A 21,174-nucleotide genomic window follows, 5' to 3' on the forward strand; every position below is an offset into this window, starting at 1 on the left:
TGCATTTATCTCCAGTAAATTTCATTTCACTACTTTTATCTGTTCTTCCCGTCTGCCAAGATCTTTAGACTCTAGATCCAGACATCTCACACATTAACTATCCCTACAGCTTTGCATCCATTGCCAGACACCATCTATTTTGGTGATAAGTATGCGTTTTCACATGAGTCCATCTTGCCTCTCCAACTGCACCTCAGGGAAGTAGACTATGGGCTTTGGAGTCAGGCATTTAGAGTAAAATCCTTGCCCCGCCACTTAGCAAGTTACTATAGTTCTCTGAACCTCAGTTTCTTTGTCTGTAAAATGGACACAGTAATACATGCCTCAGGTTCTGTAAGTACTAAGTGAAACAATATGTATATAAGGTCAGTAGCAGAGTATATAGCATTTAGTAAGTGCTTAGTATCAATCATTGTTATCCTAAGTTCTTTAAGGACCATGATGGTATCATATACTTTCTCCTCAAATTTAAAAGATTGCTGAGCATAAAGTAGGTATTCAATGAAGATTAATTTGTTGAAATATATTTGGCCTTTTGGGAAATGACATCAATCCCTTCAGGCATCTAGAGGAAGTCTTTGTGGCTATTCACAGAAACATCCTTTTCCTGCAGTGCATCTGAATCGAAGAACTTATCAAACTCTAAAAAGAGGCAGGGCATGGCTGGGCATGGTGGCTCATGCCTGTAATCCCAGCACTTTGGGAGGCCAAGGTGGGCAGATCACCTGAGGTCAGGGTTTCGAGACCAGCCTGGTCAACATGGTGAAACCCCATCTCTACTAAAAATACAAAAAAAAATTAGCTGGGCATGGTAGCGGGCACCTGTAATCCCAGCTACTCGGGAGGCTGAGGCAGGAGAATCACTTGAACCCAGGAGGCGGAAGTTGCAGTGCGAGATCACGCCATTGCACTCCAGCCTGGGCGACAAGAGCAAAACTCCATCTCAAAAAAAAAAAAAAAAAAAAAAGAGGCCAGGCGTGATGGCTCATGCCTGTAATCCCAGCACTCTGGGAGGCTGAGGCAGGAGGATTGCTTGAGCCCAGGAGTTCGAGACCAGCCTAGGCAACATGGTGAAACCCTGTCTCTACAAAAAATACAAAATTTAGCTGGGCAGTGGTGGCATGTGCCCGTGATCCCAGCGACTCAGGAGACTGACGTGGGAGAATCGTTTGAGCCCAGTAGGTCGAGGCTGCAGTGATCTGTGATGGTGCCAGTGCACTCCAGCCTGGGTGACAGAGCAAGGCCCCGTCTCAAATAATAAAAAGAACTCTAAAGAAACGGTACTGAGTGTGTTTATTGAGGGCCTGACCTGCAGTGGCAGTGTAAGAGCATTGCCCAACATTTGAAACGCTCGGGCTCCAGAAAGCAGATCAAATCGGCTATCTCAAACTGCATCCGCACGCTTAACACATGCTCATTTAACTTTTGCATGACATTCCACTTCTGCGACTCAGGGTCTTTTAGAAAGTTTTACGTGGGAGGCCAAAATTCTGGAAGACGCATCTGCCTCAGCTTCAGTAAAAACAACATAAAATGCCCTGTGAGGCTGAGGACTCCACAGGGAACTTCTAGCGGTGCAGCTGCTGTAGCCACCTCCCCCTCGACCTCCTCCATAGAACCTTCGAGGAAGTGACTGTATTCCTGCTCCCTGTCTCAGAGCACAGCTTACAATATTGCCCCTTGTCCTAAGTGCTTAAGCATTATGCCAGGGTTAGTGATAAATGTTACCATACATTGAACAAGCCAAAGCATATATGCACCTCTACTCCTCATAAATCCGCTCTGCAGACCCAACCTGAAAGAATGAATTCAGCAATTCAGTTATTCTAGTGAAACCGCAATGTATTTTGCCCCAACAGATGCTGTCAGAAGGACTCTGGTTTGGCAAGGTGACTGGCTTCTTGCCACTGCTGAGAAAGCTGACATCAAGATAAAACCAACCTTCTCTTCCCCGTGCTGGACCTCTCTCCTAACAGACTGTGGCAAAAGGAAATGCTTAAACACTCCAGCATCATCTTAGAGGGCTAACGTTAAAAGCAGAGTTTGGATATTTACCAGAAACATGCAAACTACTGTTGAAAAGGAATGGAAAGAGCTAGTGACTATCATTTCTAGGTAAGAACTGTATACTTCTAGACAACACAGACCTTAACATACAACCGGCATGCATTACAAATTTAATGAATCACAAATTCAAATTCAGCTGGTGTTTACTGATGCTGGGCACGTATTTGAATTCCTTTGAGGTCAGGTGATGTTACAACCCTCCTAAGTGGCAGAGATGAAGTTTAAATTCTGACTCTGCACTGCTTTTTCCAGTACATGACAATGGTCCTAGGGAATTCAGTCCATTCAAGGAGGGCAGCAGAAGAGGTAAACATCACCCACGCTTTGAATACCTGGGCAACAAGGTAACCACACATGCTCCTGAGGTCACCGCCAGGCAGTAGGTTGGCAAGCAGTGTGTGTGTGTTTCACTTAGAGGAAGAGAGTACGAAGCAAAACCATTTTAATCTTGTGCATTTTGTCATGTACAATAAAATACAGTAAAAGGAAAAAGAATCTATAAACTTATGGTATACTTTCTCCTTCCCACTTAATACCACTCTCTGTAATTATTTCTGAAAGGACATAATGCATTTCAGGATGCAATTTATCTGAGAAGTGAAACATGAAACGACTACGCTGGACAGCAGCACACACAACAGAATGCTTCTTGATTCCTACTGAGACCAATTATCAGGGCAGCATATTTTCCTCTCAGTGTGTGGGGAGTCACACATGTTCATTTTCAAAAACAATGGGGAGACTATGCCTGGAGACCACTGATGCCTTTCTTAAGGCCAAGGGAATGCGTACGTGAAAAATGCTTCAAGCACGTTTTGCCCTCACTAAAAACAACTGAAAATATAACAGGAACCTTTTACCTAAGAAGAAAACAAAAACCAAAAAAAAAACAAAAAAAAAACCATCATCTGTGTTAAACTCTCAATCTAACTTTCTATCCAGAATTTATCCAGGTCACCAGATACACCGACAACCGCTGAGGTGTTATAACCAGAAATAACAACTGTGCTGGCTGAAAGGAAACTGCAATGGAGAGAGATGCCAAGCCAATAGTTCCACTGTCTTGTAATGTCAGGGTGTGTGGAGCTGAGCACAACTTTCCTTCTGAGCACAACATGAAACAGGCAGATTGTTTCTGGAGATGGGGAAAGATGAAGAGCCCTTTGAAGTGCAAATGGCAACGAAGCCTTTTATTAAAACTATCCCTCAATAATAAAACAACACAAATCTGCCTATCAGATGGGCAAAATTTGAAAAGAATGCAGATACTCAGTGTGGCAAGAGTGTGTGGAAATGGGGCACTCTTGGACAGTATTTTGTTGGTGGGAATACAAACATTTTCAGTGTCTGAAAAGCAATTTAGAAAATCAATTATCAAAATAATTTCACACAAATATCAAATAGAATAGTATAATAAACCTCATGTATCCATAACTCAGCTCAACAATTATCAATTCATGGCCAATCAACTTTTTTTTTTTTTTTTTTTTGAGATAAAATATGTCTGTCTGGAGTGCCGAGTGGCTTAATCACCGCTCACTGCAGCCTCAACCTCCAAGGCTCAAGTGCTCTTCCCACCTCAGCCTCCCGAGTAGCTGGGATTACACATACATGCCACCATGCCTGGCTAATTTTTTTTTAGTTTTTATAGAGACAAGGGTCTTCACTATGTTGCCTAGGCTGGTCTTTAACTCCTGGGCTCAAGTGGTCCTCCTGTCTCAGGGATCCCAAAGTGCCAGTATTATAGATGTGATTCACCGTCCCTGGCCGCCAATTCACGGCCAATCTTATTTCAATTAATCTACCTACTTTCTCCCCATTGGATTACTTAGAAGCAAAACCAAGACATTATACGTTTTCATCTGTAAATAGTTGAGTACAATAAAATGACTTTTAGATTGCATATCTTATCATACCTAAAAAAATTAGTCTTTTTTTTTTTTTTTTTTGAGACGGAGTCTCACTCTTATCGCTCAGGCTGGAGTGCAATGGCACGATCTCGGCTCACTGTCACTGCAACCTCCGCCTCCCAGGTTCAAGTGATTCTCCTGCCTCAGCCTCCCAAGTAGCTAGGATTACAGGTACCCACCACCACACCCAACTAATTATTGTATTTTTAGTTAAGATGGGGTTTCACCATGTTGGCCAGGCTGGTCTCAAACTCCTGACCTCAGGTGATCCACCTGCCTCGGCTTCCCAAAGTACTGGGATTACAGGCATGATCCACTGTACCCAGCCGTCATTTCTGCATGTGTGTGTGTGTTTTTTTTTTTTTTTTTTTGACGGAGTCTTGCTCTGTCGCCAGGTTGCAGTATAGTGATGTGATCTCGGCTCACTGCAACCTCCAGCTCCCCGGTTCAAGCGATTCTCCTGCCTCGGCCTCCCAAGTAGCTGGAATTACAGGCACGTGCTACCATGTCCAGCTAATTTACATATTTTTAGTAGAGAGAGGGTTTCACTATGTTGGCCAGGATGGTCTCGATCTCCTGACCTCGTGATCCACCCACCTAGGCCTCCCAAAGTGCTGGGATTACAGGCGTGAGCCACTGCGCCCAGCCCCAGCTGTCATTTCTTAGTACTATCAAATATTGACTTAGTGTTACGATTTCCCCAATTGCCCCATATATTTTTTTACAGTTGGCTTGTTCAAATCAGGATCCAAACAAGGTCCATATATTGCATCTGACTGATATGCCTCTGAAGTCTCCTTTAATACATAAGCTCCCCCTTCCTCTTTTCCCTTGCAATTTATTTGGAAAAGAAGCTAAACCATTTGTCCTAGAGAATCTCCCACAGACTGGGTTCTGCTGACTGCATTTGTGTGTATCTTTTCATTTGTTCCATTTTGTCTACCACGCTTGAATCTAGATATTTAATCAGATTCCAGTTTGATTTTTTGGGAAGAATGCTTCATATGTGATATAATACAATAGGAAGTACACAATACCAGGAGGCATATCATGAATGGCTGTCTCTCTGTTGGTGATATTATCACTTGGATCTATCCATTATACCATTCCTCATCAGCTTTTTCCTGATGGTTTCAGGCTACCATTGACAATCATTGCCTAGGTCCGTATGTCATTAGGGGCTGCAAAATGGTGATATTCTAAGTCAATCATCCCATCTTTATTTATTAGTAGGAATGCTTCTGTAAAGAAATTTCCCTCCTCAAGTAATTGGTTACCCGGGTACCTTCAAGGAGAAAGGCAGGATTCTTTTTCTCCATTTGCCAGTTTTTAGAATAATATGGTAAATTCTAGCATTCTCAAAAAGTGACCAATCCAATAACTCCTTTTAGTATCACTATGAACTTGTGGACCTTACGTATATTTAGGTACTTCAATCTATTGTAGATGTTATCCTTTTTTACAGGTCAATTTGACCCATTTTGGCCCCTTCAAGTTCTTGCCATAGGAAACCAGAAGTTTTTAATAGTAACCCTGCATTCTGAGAAGACAAAATGCTCCAAGTTCATCGGTGCATTCCCTGCCTCAGAGCTAGAATCTGCCATTTCTCCAAAAAGCCCTAATTTCTTTTGCTGGTGAATTGTATTTAAGAGAACACATGGCAGCATTAGGGATACTCACTGCTAGTGGGTTGATCATCGTATCTAAACTACTTCAATGGCCAGAACTAGAAAAACGGGATTTTTGCTTTTTTTTGCTTTTTGTTTTCTTTTGTTTTTCAGACAGAGTCTCACTCTGTCACCCAGGCTGAAGTACAGTGGTATGACGTCAGCTTACTGCAACCTCTACCTCCTGGGTTCAAGCAATTCTCCTGCCTCAGCCTCCCAAGTAGCTGGGACTACAGGCATGAGGCACCATGCCCAGCTAATTTTTGCATTTTTAGTAGAGACGGGGTTTTGCCATATCGGCCAGGGTGGTCTCGAACTCCTGACCTCTGGTGATCCACCTGCCTCGGCTTCCCAAAGTGCTGGGATTATGGGCGTAAGCCACCACGCCCAGCCTGTTTTTTGGTTTTTTTTTTTGAGACAGAGTCTTGCTCGGTCACCCAGGCTGGAGTACAGTGGTGCAATCTCAGCTCAATGCAACCTCTGCCTCCCAGGTTCAAGTGATTCTCCCGACTCAACCTCCAGAGTAGCTGGGATTACAGGCATGAGCAACTACACCCACGTAATTTCTGTATTTCTTGTAGAGACAGGGTTTTGCCATGTTGCCCAGGCTGGTCTCGAACTCCTGGCCTCAAGTGATCTGCCTGCCTCAGCCTCCCAAAGTGCTGGAATTACAGGTGCCTGGTCAGAAAACATGTTTTTTAAGAGAAAACATATTACAAGTCCATATTCATATTCCAATTCAAATTTAGAATTCTGGGTTTTTATTTCATTGGTTTGGTTTTTATATTTGTATCTTTTTCCACTTTTACAAAAAGCTTGGTTCTTAACTTAAAATACAAATATCTTCTGTCTCTACCATTTTGCTTTGGGGCATTTATCCTAAGGAAATAATCTGATATGATATCCATGACAGCGTTCTTTATAGTAGCAAAATAAGAAAAAAAAGGAAATAATCTACATGTAAAATAATAAATGAAGAATATATCTAATAGTATATCCATATATATATGTGTGTGTGTGTGTGTGTGTGTGTGTGTGTGTGTGTGTGTATATTCAATTGCTTGCTTGATGGAATCAATGTAGCATCCTGTTGGAATCAATAACTACAGAAATGAGGTTTGGGTCAAGAATATACCTAATTATTACAAAAAATTATTAAAATAAATAACAGTTCTCATTTAAGTTCGAAGACCCCCACTACATTGCCATTCACTGCCAGTCACGAATGAATTTAACCCCAACTTATATAACAAAGGTTCCTAACAGTCCTCTCTATATTTCAGACGATATTAATACAACTAGTGTTCATTTTCTAAATTTTAAAACAGAAGCATACAAATCTTCTACCAAGAAATAAAAAAGCAGAAAGTGCTTCTTCTTTTAAATTTTAATTAATTAATTAATTAATTAATTTTTTTCTTTTTTTTTGAGATGGAGTCTTGCTCTATCGCCCAGGCTGGAGTGCAGTGGCATAATCTTGGCTCACTGCAACCTCCACCTCCCAGGTTGAAGTGATTCTTGTGCCTCAGCCTCCCAAATTAACTGGGATTACAGGCGCCTGCCACCATGCCCGGCTAAGTTTTTTGTGTTTTTACTAGAGACGGGGTTTCACCATGTTGGCCAAGCTGGTCTTGAACTCCTGACCTCAAGTGATCCACCTGCCTCAGTCTCCAAAAGTGCTGGGATTACACATGTGAGCCACCACACCTGGCCAGAAAGTGCTTCTTAATGAGAATAATTTAATTATTAATCAGTCATGGCACTCAGTAATACAGACAAATTACAGTCACACTACCTGACATGAAAGTAAACCTATTTGGTTTTTGCTTGTTTATTTTTTGAGACAGGGTCTTACTCTGCCACCCAGGCTGGAGTGCAGTAGTGTAATCAAAGCTCACTGCAGCCTCAGACTTCTGGGTTTAAGGGATCCTCCCACCTTAGCCTCCCAAGTAGCTGGAACCACAGGTGTACACCACCACATCTGGCTAATTTTTCAAATTTTGCAGAGATGGGGTCTCTCTCTATTGCCCAGTCTGGTCTCAAATGATTCTCCCACCTCAGCCTCCGAAAGTGCTGGGATTACAGGCAGGAGCCTCTGTGCCCAGCTGCTCCCACACCTTCTTTATCACTTTCACATTCTTGCAAAAAATAAGGAGGAAGTCATCAAAGCCAAGTAGGATATATGAAGAATGAAGGTAATGGGAAAGAAATGTTTTAAAAGAAAACCAAGAAGAACTCAACTTTTTAGAAGCTGGCACAAGGAAAATTGGAACCACATTTATATGTAATTTAAGCAAGAATTTTTTTTTCAGTGTTTAAAAATAGAGCAAGCACAAAAGCTATATCAATTTCCAAAAAGGGAGATACTTTTAAACCTCATGATTATTCCTTGGTTCTTGAACCAACACCCTGTTTATATGCTTATTTTTAAAAATTTCTCTGACAAATCACTTTCTATTACCAGATCATTCCAGTATATACTTATTGAAATATGTTAATATTATGTTACATTTTGCTTTGTTTTCATTAAAGGAGCTGGAGAACATTCTTAGTACATAAGAAACAAACATCCAGAGATGGTGCAGTGTGAAGGGATGGGGGCATTCCAGGCACAGTGGCATTCACAGTGTTATCCCCAAACAAGAAAAGACAATTCATTACCTGCTGAGCTGTAGCATCCTGTTGGACATAAGCTACCTGGCCTGGGTCTGTAAACAGAGTCTAAACAAACAAACAAACAAACAATTAGCAGTAGCTCTTTGGATAGCCTGCCTACACAGAAAAATTATCCCACTGCTAAGCACCAATTTTTAGAAAAGCTAACTCCCATTTTAGCTAGTAATAATCTTTCATTAATACAGAAAATAAAGATAGTAATCTTAAATTTAGCTAAAGCCTTTCATTCAGATGGCTCCAAAGAGATTGTAGAAGCTAACCATCCCAATGGCTAACATACTTCACAATTTTACTCCTAAGCAAAGCCTCTCTTGGGGCTGAATGTCACAGTTAATTAAAAAGGCATCTCGTGAAAACAAAAGAGACATGATGTGAACAAGGGTTCATAGGTTCACACATAACACTGCTCACAGTGTAGCCTTGTGATTAAATGAAAATGGATGGGGATAGACAGGCATCCAGAAGAGGATTACATTCCCAAGGATTACAGCTCTTTCAAATGTAAGTGCATGTTTATTATCAGAAGAGAAGTAGAAGGAAAGTAAATTGAACTTAATGTTCCATGAGTTCTTTTTTGGATAGTCAATAAAGTCATAATTTTTTAAAAAATCATCATCATAAACTAAGTTGGGTCATGATGCAGCAAAGCTAAGTAGAGAAAATTCTTTGAAACTATTGTAGCCAGGGCACCATGGTTACTATCTCTAATCCAGAAAAATGTCAAAATGTCCTTTCTTCTAAAGTTTCTAAAAATCTAGCTGGGCATGGTGACTCACGCCTGTAATCCCAGCACTTTGGGAGGCTGAGGCAGGCAGATCGCCTGAGGTCAGGAGTTCAAGACCAGCCTGGCCAAAACGGCGAAAACCCATCTCTACTAAAAATACAAAAATTAGCTGGTTATGGTGGTGGGTGCCTGTAATCCCAGTTGCTTGGGAGGCTGAGACAGGAGAATCACTTGAACCAGGGAGGTAGAGGTTGCAATGAGCTGAGATTGTGCCACTGCACTCCAGCCTAGGAAACAGAGCAAGACTCTGTCTCAAAAAAATAAAAAATAAGTAAATAAAATAAAAATTATCCAAATTCAGACATTTAGTAACTTTGTAATAAACTAAAAGTTGGTCACAGGACATTCTTACATAAACTAATCTTATTTTAATATAGGCAGGGGTATTCCAAAAGTACCACTAAGTCTTCAGTGATTTCATACTTACGTAGATTTGAAAGGCACTGATTAGGCCGGCCTCATTTCTTTTTGGGAATGATCTGAGCCTCTTTATTAATATCAAATGAGGACAAATTTTTATTACCAAGATGCTACTATAAAAGCATGGAATTTAGATGTTAAAGATACACATCTCAAAGTACTTTATACATTGTAAAGTGCTAACAATGTAAATTAACATTTATATGTTGGGAAATATTGGTGTCACTCATTTGGAAGCTACACTGCAAGTCACTGGCAACAAATAAAATAAAAGCAGCTATAATTGTACAGCTTTTACCAGTAAACATCTTTGCTTCTAGTACAGCCTTGCAAATCAGTAAGTTATTAAGAAGTGGTAGCTAATAAGCTTAGCAGGACCCTTTCTTACACATTTAGCTGAAATAATCTGTATGTTTTCACAGAGCCTGGTTCTCGATACTTAGGAATAATAACAAATTCATAACCTAGTCAACTAGAGAGAAGAGCTATATACGAACCCATGCTCTTCTTACTGCATTTAGTGTCGAGAAGTAAATCACATCTTCCTCTGCCAAGCTGGTTACAAGCTCCTTGAGAACATAGATCTTTTCTCTTTTTTGGAGACAGAGTCTCGCTCTCTCACTTAGGCCAGAGTGCGGTGGCATGATCTCGGCTCACTGCAACCTCTGCCTCCCAGGTTCAAGCAATTCTCTGCCTCAGCCTCCCGAGTAGCTGGGATTATAGGTGCCCACCACCATGCCTGGCTACTTTTTTGTATTTTTAGGAGAGACAGGGTTTCACTATCTTGCCCAGGCTGGTCTTGAACTCCTGACCTTGTGATTCACCCACCTCAGCCTCCCAAAGTGCTGGGATTACAGGCATGAGCCACCGCGCCCAGCTGAGAGCACAAATCTTATCTGAATACGTTCTGCATCACCAGTAGCTAGCACAATGACTGACAGAAGGTAAACACAAGTAATCGGTTAATTAGTTAATCAACAAATTATAAACAAATAATCCTTCACATGCCTGCGCGGCTTCCACTGGGTGGATGTACACCAGCGTGTGCTCTGGACCATCCACTGATGTGTAGGAGGCACCATCTGCCGTGTACACCACCTGCTGGGGTGGGCGAACCTGGTCATCAGCATAGACGATCTGAGCCACCGTTCCAGTGTCCGGAACAAAGTGCACCTGGCATAAAAAGGCGGCAAGGACGAAGAACAAAATCAGTCTCACGAAGGTAAGAGATCAACAAGCACACCTGGGATTCTAAAATATCCCCAATGAAAGGAGAATGGGGACGGATACACCTTCATCTACACTGAGCTGATGACTAGGGAAGGATCCGAGGACTCTGTCATTGATTTACTGCTAACTGTTAGGCAACCGACTTAAATTCCCCTTTGCCTCAAATGTCCAATGCAGATAACTCTTTTGGGGAGTAATAAGGATGTGGTTAATTGATCCTGGAAACAACACTGCAGATTCCTGCTTGACAACACTACCAGAATAAAACACACAAATTACTCTGTGGTGTGAAAAAATATGTCAAGACTCAAAAGCCAATTGCTCTCAACACATCATAAGAATTCTATTTTATAACTAATAGTGTCTTTCAGCAGACACATTAAAATAAGGTCACTTTTGGCCAGATGTGGTGGCTCACACCTGTAATCCCAGCACTTTGGGAAGCTGAGGTGTGTGGATTACCTGAGGTCAGGAGTTCAGGACCAGCCTGGCCAACATGGTGAAACCCTCTCTCTACTAAAAAAAATACAAAAATTAGCTGGGCATGGTGGGGGGCACCTGTAATCCCAGCTACTCGGGAGGCTGAGACAGGAGAATTGCTTGAATCCAGGAGGCAGAGGTTGTAGTGAGCCGAGATCACGCCACTGCACTCCAGACTGGGTGAGAAGAGTGAAACTCCGTCTCAAAACTAAACTAAACTAAACCAAACCAAACTGAACCAAACCAAACCAAACCAAACCAAACCAAACCAAACTAAACTAAAGTCACTTTCTTTCCTGAAAGTTGTTTCATACACAAAGCACATACTGGAGGTATATCAGTAAATGCTTGCTGAATCATTGAATGGAATAGAACTCTTCCTTGCCAGGTAGATGAAGACACAGAAAATTCTAATAAAGTACTTTTAAGGCGTTCTGGACAACTATTTCAGCTGTCACCAGGGTAAATAATTTTCTCCCAAGACCTAAGGAACTAAAGCAGAAATCAAGTTTTGTAAAATATTTTCTGAGTGGTCAGCTTTGGAGGATTGAATTCTTGAAGGCCTGAGCTTGGCACATGGCCTGATGCCTGATATTGAAGGTCTGGAAGCAGATGGCCAAAGCACACATTTGGGAGAGAAATAATTTATGTGTTGCTATCGAAGTCAGGACTCTTAGGGTGGAATCCTTGCTCTTATACTGCCTTGGCTTTGGGCCTAACTTTTTTATGTCAGTTTTCTCTAGTGAAGGATTGTAGATCCCAAAGATAATATAAACTAATTTAATCCCCAGAAGGAAACCTAAGAGACAAAATGTAATCAAACACCACAGAAATACAACAAACTTCTACCTCTACACTAAACGATTAGTCTGGCTTCTACATAAATTTGATTTGTCTGGGAAGATAAAGTTTGTCTATTGGAAAAATTAGGCTCATATTTGAGCAGGCTTAATTGCTATAAGACAATTTTGTGACTTTAGATTTGTTCATTAACATCAAAGCCTTGAACTAGTTTCAGTGCTTAAGAAGGGAAAACATGTTTCCTCCAGACAAGTTATCCAAGCTTTTCCGCTTGGTCTTCAGCACTCATTACATCAGAATTCCCAGCTGGCGGAAGAACCAATTGGGAGGAAGGAGTGCCACAGGGACCCTGACCTTGGCTATCTACTATCTGGTTACCCACAGGCAGGGCCCTGGTCATACAGTGTCACAACTAGATTTTCTTTTGTTTTGCTTTTTTTTTTTTTTTTTTTTTTTGAGACGGAGTCTTGCTCTGTAGCCCGGGCTGGAGTGCAGTGGCCGGATCTCAGCTCACTGCAAGCTCCGCCTCCCGGGTTTAGGCTATTCTCCTGCCTCAGCCTCCGGAGTAGCTGGGACTACAGGCGCCCGCCACCTCGCCCGGCTAGTTTTTTGTATTTTTAGTAGAGACGGGGTTTCACGGTGTTAGCCAGGATGGTCTCGATCTCCTGACCTCGTGATCCGCCCGTCTCGGCCTCCCAAAGTGCTGGGATTACAGGCTTGAGCCACCGCGCCCGGCCTTGTTTTGCTTTTTAATGAACTACAATTTTGTTTATAATAAAATATACCAAAATACATAGCTGCATGGAAGTGACCTCAAAATGATTTCCAGGAGAAATAAAACAGAATTCTCATATACTCTGCTGAAAACATCGGTGGAACTTTTTTAAGTAATCAGACTAAGACTTCATTTATTTTTATTTTTAGAGACAGGGTCTCATTCTGTCACCCAGGCTAGAGCGTAGTGGTGCAGTCATGGTTCACTGCAGCCTCCACCTCCTGGAGACATGACTGCACCACTATAGGCATGCACCACCATGTCCAGCAAATTTTTTTTTTTTTTTTTTTGTAGAGTCAGGGCCTCACTTTGTTGCCCAGGCTGGTCTTGAACTCCTGGCCTGAATTGATCCTGCTGCCTTGGCCTCCCAAACTGCTGGGAAAGGCATGAACCACCATCTTTGGCCCATACCGAGACTTTTTAATCATACCAGATGACCAATTTTATTGATTGTATATTTATTATATTGCTTAAATTAAATAGAATCTGCATACTTAAATGTTTCAGTGTAACTTCTTGATTTTGATATGGTACTATGGTTATGCAATTTAATGAAACATTAAATTTGTATGTTTACTATAATGTTTAAAAATTAAGTTTTATGCTTTGGTCACATATAAAACATGGCTCCATATGACTGCTAATCATCCCAAAATTCAATTCCACACCAAAAATGCAGAGATTTGCCGTCACTAAGAACAGTCAGAATAACGTGGTTGGTTCTAGCAGCAATCTGAAAGGATGACAGCAGCATTTGATCAAGTGACTAACCTCTAAAGTGGCTGACTCATAATGGAACAACTTTCACTTAGAGGTTTATATTCTGAATTCAAAAAGAAAAGAAAAGGCCACTCACTTTAAATACATACTTGTACTCATTACACACAAAGGACCAAACTCCTACGGATAACATAAAAGAAACAAACTATAGTTTGAGGTTTTCAGCACCAATAACATAAATAAAACAGGGTAGTAAAACAGACAATGACAGTCAATTGCAGACAATGCAGAGAAGCCTATAGGTGGTGGTCTAGCTCTCCTAACTCACAGTGAGCCACGTCGATGGAGCATTCAAGGTGCCAAAACAGTCCCTATTCCCTGGGTACGAGTTCTTCATGTTGGCTCCTCCCAACCAATCACTACTAGATAGTCAGCAAACTGTGTCCAGCTGAAAACCTCTCAATACCAAGCTGGAAAAGAGCAGTCTTCACCTGTGCAGCATTCTGTTCGTGCTCTGCAGACGTCGGCCACACGTGCGAGCTTTCATCTTTGGAATCCATCTTCTCCCAACTGGACAGCTCCACGTCTGGCACACCTAGAGCAGCACGGGGTGCAGGACAGTCATCTGTCTACCACACGTGTGTTCATGAAGGACAGAAAGGTCTGTCTGCAGTGAGCCTGAGAAAACACAGAAAGGAACCAAGACTTTCAGTAGATAAATACATTTCAATAGATTACCATTTCAACCACAAAGAGTAAAAGAGAGATTTGTCATAAAGCAACACACCTGGGCAAAAAACGTAAAAATGAAGATATTATTTGTGATAATAATATAGGCCAGGTACAGTGACTCACACCTGTAATTGCAGCTCTTTGGGTTTTTTTTGGGGGGGTGTGGGGGGAGTTGTTTTGTTTTTGAGATGGAGTCTCAATCTGCTGCCCAGGCTGGAGTGCAGTGGCACGATCTAGGTTCACTGCAACCTCCGCCTCCCAGGTTTAAGTGATTCTCCTGCCTCAGCCTCCCGAGTAGCTTGGACTATGGGCATGAGCAACCATGCCTAGCTAATTTTTTGTATTTTTAGTAGAGATCTGTTTTCACCATGTTGGCCAGGCTGGTCTCAAACTCCTGAGCTCAAGTGATCCACCTGCCTTGGTCTCCCAAAGTGCTGGTATTACCTGCATGAGCCACCACTCTCGGCCAATCCCAGCTCTTTGAGAGGCCAAGATAGGAGGATCACTTGAGGCAGGGAGTTTGAGACCAGCCTGGTCAACATGGCGAGACTCCATCTCTATTTAATAAAAAGAAATTTAAAAATATAATAATATAATGTATTGCATGCTTGCTATGTTCTAAACACTCATTGGGGGTTTGTGTGTATAATATCTTATAAAATTATATATTTTGCATATATATTTGTGTATACATACATGTGTACATGTTTGTATAATGCAATCCTCATTAAAAATACTGAAGGTAATCTTAGTTCTCGTGAGGAGAATGAGTTTCTCAGATGCCAAAAGCAGGCTCTTTCCTTGTAGACACTAATTTCCCATTCCACCTTTACTTCAAAATGAACAGCAGAATAAGAAGTCTCAAGACGAGGGGAAAGTGGCAATTTTCTGTGTAAAAAATTTGGTGAATACAAATACAAACTTTTTTTCTCACATGGTCAGTGCTGGAGTGATTAGCGGCCAAATAAAAAGCCTTACTAAGTTTCAACACGCACAATAGCTGCATCTCAAAGTCTTATTCCTTCCCAAAACAGGCTTTTTAAGGTAGTCAGTCTTCCCTTTTGATGATGATAAAATGTTGGTATTTTAGAAGTCCACTTGACATTTGCTGTGTTAACAGGGCAGCAGCCACAACACCAGAATAAAGACCAAAGAAGAAAAAAAGAGGAGGTACGCGAACTTCCAAAGTCTGTGCCCAACTCTGGAAAACAGGGGATGCCATGTCCATCTTCTGAGCCATCCAGGGGCCTGTTCCTGCTTCGCCTCAACATGATAATTCTCATCCCCACCATGCAGCGCCCCCCACCACACTTACTCACCCTGCATGCACCCTACTCTTCCAATCCCCATTTGGGGGAGACTGGAAAGACTGACACATCCACCAACAGGTGAATGTAAGAAGAAAGGAACACAAGGGAACTTCATGGAGAAATGGGAATATCCTGCATCTTGTACCTGAATTGCAGTGGTGGTTACATAAGGAATATGTGTGTCAAAAGCCATCAACCTATTAAGTAGAGATATGTGAATTTTATTACATTTAAATTATACCCTAATAAAGTTGATTTTTTTTAAGCATACCTTCCTCATACAGCAGTACTATTTAAAAATATATACAAAGATATTCAGGGTGAGTTTCATATGTATATAAATTATATCTCAACAAAGCCATTATTTAAAGAAACAAAAAGTATTAAGAAAGGAATAGGCTGGGTGCAGTGGTTCACACCTGTAATCCCAGCACTTTTGGAGGCCAAGGCCGACCGATTGCTTGAGGCCAGGAGGGCAAGACCAGCCTGGGCAACACGGTGAAACCCCATCTCTACAAAAAATACAAAAATTATCCAGGTGTGGTGGTGTGCACCTGTGGTCCCAGCTTCTCGGGAGTCTGAGGTGGAAGGATTACTTGAGCACAGGAGGCGGAGGTTACAGTGAGCCCAGATCACGCCACTGTACTGCACGGGTGGCAGAGTGAGATTCTGTCTCAAAAAAAAAGAAATTAAGAAAGAAAGGAATAAATGTCACCAATCATCTAAAGATCTATAAGAAGAAAATGACAAAATTGTACAAAAGGACATAAAAGGCTCAGTAATTACAAAATCAGAGCCAGGCATGGTAGGGCATGTCTGTGGTCCCAGCTACTCAAGAGGCTGAGGTGGAGGATCCCTTGAGCCCAGTTCAAGGCCAGCAAGGGCAACACAGAGAGACTTTGCTTTAAAAAAGGAAGGAAGGAAGGAAGGAAGGAAGGAAGGAAGGAAGGAAGGAAGGAAGGAAGGAAGGAAGGAAGGAAGGAAGGAAGGAAGGAAGGAAGGAAGGAAGGAGGGAGGGAGGGAGGGAGGGAGGGAGGGAGGGAGGGAGGGAGGGAGGGAGGGAGGGAGGGAGGGAGGGAGGGAGGGAGGGAGGGAGGGAAGGAAGGAAGGAAGGAAGGAAGGAAGGAAGGAAGGAAGGAAGCCATAACATGTTCCATGTAGGAAGCTTTTTTTTAAAGTTGTTTATTCTGAAATAACTTCAGACATAAAAGTTGTCAAAATAGTACAAAGAATTCCTGTATTTCTTCACTCCAATTCCCTGGATGTTAACATTTTACCATGTTTACTTTATTATTTCCCCTTTCTCTTTCTTTCTCTCCCTTTTTTCACCTGAACCATTTCAGAGTAAGTTGCCAACACAATGTCCCTTTTCCCCTAAATTTCTAAGTGCCTAATTCTATTTTTCTTTTTTTCCCCGAGAGGTAGTCTCGCTCTGTCCCCAGGCTGGAGTGCAGTGGCGCGATCTCCACTCACTGCAAGCTCCACCTCCCAGGTTCACGCCATTCTCCTGCCTCAGCCTCCAGAGTAGCTGGGACTACAGGTGCCCGCCACCACGCCCGGCTAATTTTTTTTGTATTTTTAGTATAGACGGAGTTTCACCACGTTAGCCAGGATGGTCTCGATCTCCTGACCTCGTGATCTGCCCGCCTTGGCCTCCCAAAGTGCTGGGATTACAGGCGTGAACCACAGCACCAGGCCCTAAGTGCCTAATTCTTAAAAACAAGATTTTCTTATAACCACAGTACTATTATCGAAATGAGGATGTTAACACGGAAACAGTACTATTACCTAATTCACAGACCTTATTCAAATTTTGTCAACTCTAATGAACGTCCTTTATAAAGAATACAACATTTTTTCTCCTGGCCTGGGATGCAATCCGGTATTGCACACAGCACACTCAGCTCTCCTGCCCTTCAGTCTCCTTCAATCCCAAACAGTTCCCTGCTCTTTCTTGGTCCGCCGTGACCTTGACATTTATGAAATGCACAGGTCATTTATTTTTCAGAATGCTCCTCAATTTAAGTTTGTCTGATGTTTCTTCATGGTTAGATTCAGGATATGTATTTTTAGCAGAGACACCACAGAAGAGATGTGGTGTCCTTCCTATAGAGGAATTTGAGTTGTTTTGTTTCCTTCAGCTTGGCTCACTGATTGCACAAATGCTCAGGTGTGTACTATGCTAGGCACTGGGGTGCCATGGGGATCGGCAGGTACAGTCCATGCCCTCACAAAACCCACACAGCCCGGAGCATCTTTTTGTCTTTGTTTTCATGTCTAGAAAGGTATACTTTATTTCTTCTTTTTAAATTATATTTGTATCTCTTTTAATAGGTAGTAAATGCAGCTGGCTCAAAATTCAAAAGGCACAAAAACGTATACAGTGGACAATCGCCCTACCTGGAATGCTCTAGCCATTCCTCAGAAGCAACCTATATTATCAATTTATTGTATTTTCTTCCAAAAATTATTTTGTGTACATACACACAAGCATATATATTCTCTCTCCCTCTCCAACCACAAATAGATGCATACTACTGATTCCATCAAGGTAGCATTTCTTCTATATCTCGTTTGTCCCATGTAATATCATACCTTTCATATTATTCCATATATATACAGACATTCCTCATTCTTCATTACAGCTGCATATTTTTAATCTTGCATTCATAAACGCTTAGGTTATTTCTAATATTTTGCCATTACATGTGACACTATGATGAGAACTTTGGACACTATGATGAGAACTTTGGACATACACTGCTTTACAATGTATCTTGCATTTTATGTGTTAGTACCCCACGTTTTGGAATCTCTGAGGGAAGATACTAGTGAAGTTAAAGTGATTATCATATGTAAAATGGAGATGATTTTATTGTGAGGGTTAAATGATGTATGTAACAACTCTAGGCACAAGGTCTAGTACATAGTAGGTGATCAAATAAATCAATTTTCATATTTCACAAATGAGTCATACAGAGCTTCAGAATTTTCAAAACATTTTATACTCTTTAAAAATCTAACAATTTGGCTGGGCAAGGTGGCTCACACCTGTAATCCCAGCATTTTGGGAGGCCAAGGTGGGCAGATCATTTGAGGTCAGGAGTTTAAGACCAGCCTGGGCAACATGGTGAAACCCCATCTCTACTAAAAATACAAAAATTAGCCAGGCTTGGTGGCGTGCACCTGTAGTCCCAGCAAGTCAGGAGGCTGAGACAGGAGAATTGCTTGAACCCAAAAGGAAGAGGTTGCAGAGAGCCCAGATCATGCCACTGCACTCCAGCCTGGGTGACAGAGCAAGACTCTGTCTCAAAGAAAAAAAAAAGGAGAAAGAAAAGAAATCTAACAATACATTCCTTGTACCTGAATATCTTTGATAGTAAGGCTTGTCATATTGATTTTCCTTTATTAATTTTCTTTTTAACTCCACAATGATTGCAGCCCTGTTGATTTTGATTTACGGGAGACAGTAGAAGAATCCCAGGAGCAGGAGCCATGCTACCGCTGTCTGGCCGGCAGGTGCTGACAGGCTCTGGTAACCAGGGATAGACTTTCGCCCCTCACCTTTTTGCCTCTCCTACAGACCTGAGGGAACGGACCACCACAACTATACCTTGTCTAGAAAACAGCAGCCATTTTCTGTCCTTTTCCCCTTGTCCCAAAAGAGTTAGAGATTTCATTTCCAGGAAGAGAATGATATGGTTACATTTCTATTTTCTCTCTAATGATTGACTTTATTCAACAAGTATTTATTAGTACTTGGTATGTGCCAGGCACTGTTCTAGGTCCTTAAGAAACAAGTTTATCAAAAAAAAAAAAAAAAAAATCCCTGGCTTCTTGCAGCTTCTAGTCTATTTGTTTCTTTCCTGAACAGTGCTGTACAGGGTCTAAAGTGTGAACTTTACAATCAGACAAATCTGGGTTCTGAGCTCCCAAATCTTCCATGTACTTAATTGGGGCATTAGTAAGCCAAACGCTCTGATCCTCAGTATCCGCACTTAAAAGTCCAAACTACCAGCTGGGCGCGGCGGCTCACACCTGTAATCCCAGCACTTTGAGAGGCCGAGGCAGGCAGATCACTTGAGGACAGGAGTTCGAGACCAGCCTGGCCAACATGGTGAAACCCCATCTCTACTAAAAATACAAAAATTAGCTGGGCACGGTGGCGTGCGCCTGTAATCCCAGCTGCTCAGGAGGCTGAGGCAGGAGAATCACCTGAACCTGAGAGGCGGGTGTTGCAGTGAGCTGAGATTGAGCCATTGCACTCCAGCCTAGACAACAAGAGGGAGACTCTGTCTAAAAATAAATAAATTAATTAATTAATTAATCCAAATTACCTGCCCTGCATGGTTACTGTAAAAATTAACTACATGTTGCATATTTCATCGAGTCTATAAAGCACTTTCCCCCCATATTTTAACATTTCTGGAATAGGTATCTATTTTACAATCAGTGGCATCTTGCAGTTACTGTCATCCAGGTGGCAGTCGGGACATAGGGTCACTGCCCACTCATGTGTGATCTCACTTCGACTGAGTCATGTGCACTGCTGACATACTTAGCCTAACCGCCACTTTAAATGTCTTCAAAAAGATTACACGATAACTCGGTATTCAAACCGAAAGACATGGAAACAGTAGCAGGGCACAAATTTTATTAGAGAAGCAAATATCCACCACTGGAAAAATGACCTTAACCACCGAGGCCCTTACAGAACCTGGCTATAAAAGACAGCCCATGTGGATGAAGCTGCATGATGTGTTGTTATTACTGAAATTCACAGGAAAAAAAAAATGGCCTGAGGTTGAGTGAGAAAACAGCAGGTTTAAAACTTGCAGAACAGGTAATAGATGCTTAGAGGAGATTCCCGGAGACAGTGGTGTGCCCTCTTTTAAGAAACGCCACACACCAACGCTCTTGGTGGCACAGAGAATGATACTGTGTGGAAAACCACCCACATCAAGTACTCTGAGTCACCAAAGATTCTGAAGAATCAGACTCTTGGAGAAATTTTAGGAATATCTTAGTCAATCTATTTCTCTTTATATTTTCACTCTTTTGTATGCCGAAGAGTGAGATGATAAAAATCAATGTCTAAACAAATCTAGAAGAGCTCTTTCAATAAGTATATAATTAAAATACTAAATGACAGAAAGCACTGGTGAAGCCAGGCACGGTGGCTCATGCCTGTAATCCCAGCACTTTGGGAGGTCGAGGCGGGTGGATCACGAGGTCAGGAGTTCGAGACCAGCATGGCCAACATGGTAAAACCCTGTCTCTACTTAAAAAATACAAAAATTAGCCGGCATGGTGGCGTGAGCCTGTAATCCCAGCTACTTGGGAGGCTGAGGCAGAACTGCTTGAACCGGGGAGGCGGAGGTTGCGGTGAGTCAAGGTCGCGCCACTGCACTCCAGCCTGGGTGACAGAGTGAGACTCCATCTCAAAAAACAAACAAAAAAAAACAAAAAAAGCCACTTGTGTCAGAAGTACAGTTGGCAAGATTTTTTTCTTACTAATGTGTAAAATCACTGTGTATCTTACCATCAGCATCTTAGACTCAATAAAATATGGCAATATTTGTGATCACATAACAATGATGAA

The 21,174-nt window shown here is 41.8% G+C and overlaps 1 protein-coding gene across 6 annotated transcripts in view; it reads right to left on the reverse strand.

Annotated features, from left to right (window-relative positions):
- The window catches only part of PRDM10 (PR/SET domain 10), a 101,011-nt gene that overhangs the window by 47,326 nt on the left and 32,511 nt on the right, over positions 1 to 21,174 (reverse strand). For all 6 annotated transcript variants that reach the window (XR_013404429.1, XR_013404428.1, XR_013404427.1 and 3 more), the window contains exons 2-4: positions 14,022 to 14,208; positions 10,533 to 10,697; positions 8,306 to 8,365 (exon numbers count right to left, since the gene is read on the reverse strand). Coding sequence is in view for 3 of the 6 variants with exons in the window: in XM_077964678.1 (XP_077820804.1) it covers positions 8,306 to 8,365; positions 10,533 to 10,697; positions 14,022 to 14,090 (294 nt within the window). In the remaining 3 variants the exon portion in view is untranslated. The remainder of the gene's footprint in view (positions 1 to 8,305; positions 8,366 to 10,532; positions 10,698 to 14,021; positions 14,209 to 21,174) is intronic.

The sequence above is a fragment of the Macaca mulatta genome, chromosome 14, assembly GCF_049350105.2.
Source record: "Macaca mulatta isolate MMU2019108-1 chromosome 14, T2T-MMU8v2.0, whole genome shotgun sequence".
Lineage (NCBI taxonomy): Eukaryota > Metazoa > Chordata > Mammalia > Primates > Cercopithecidae > Macaca > Macaca mulatta.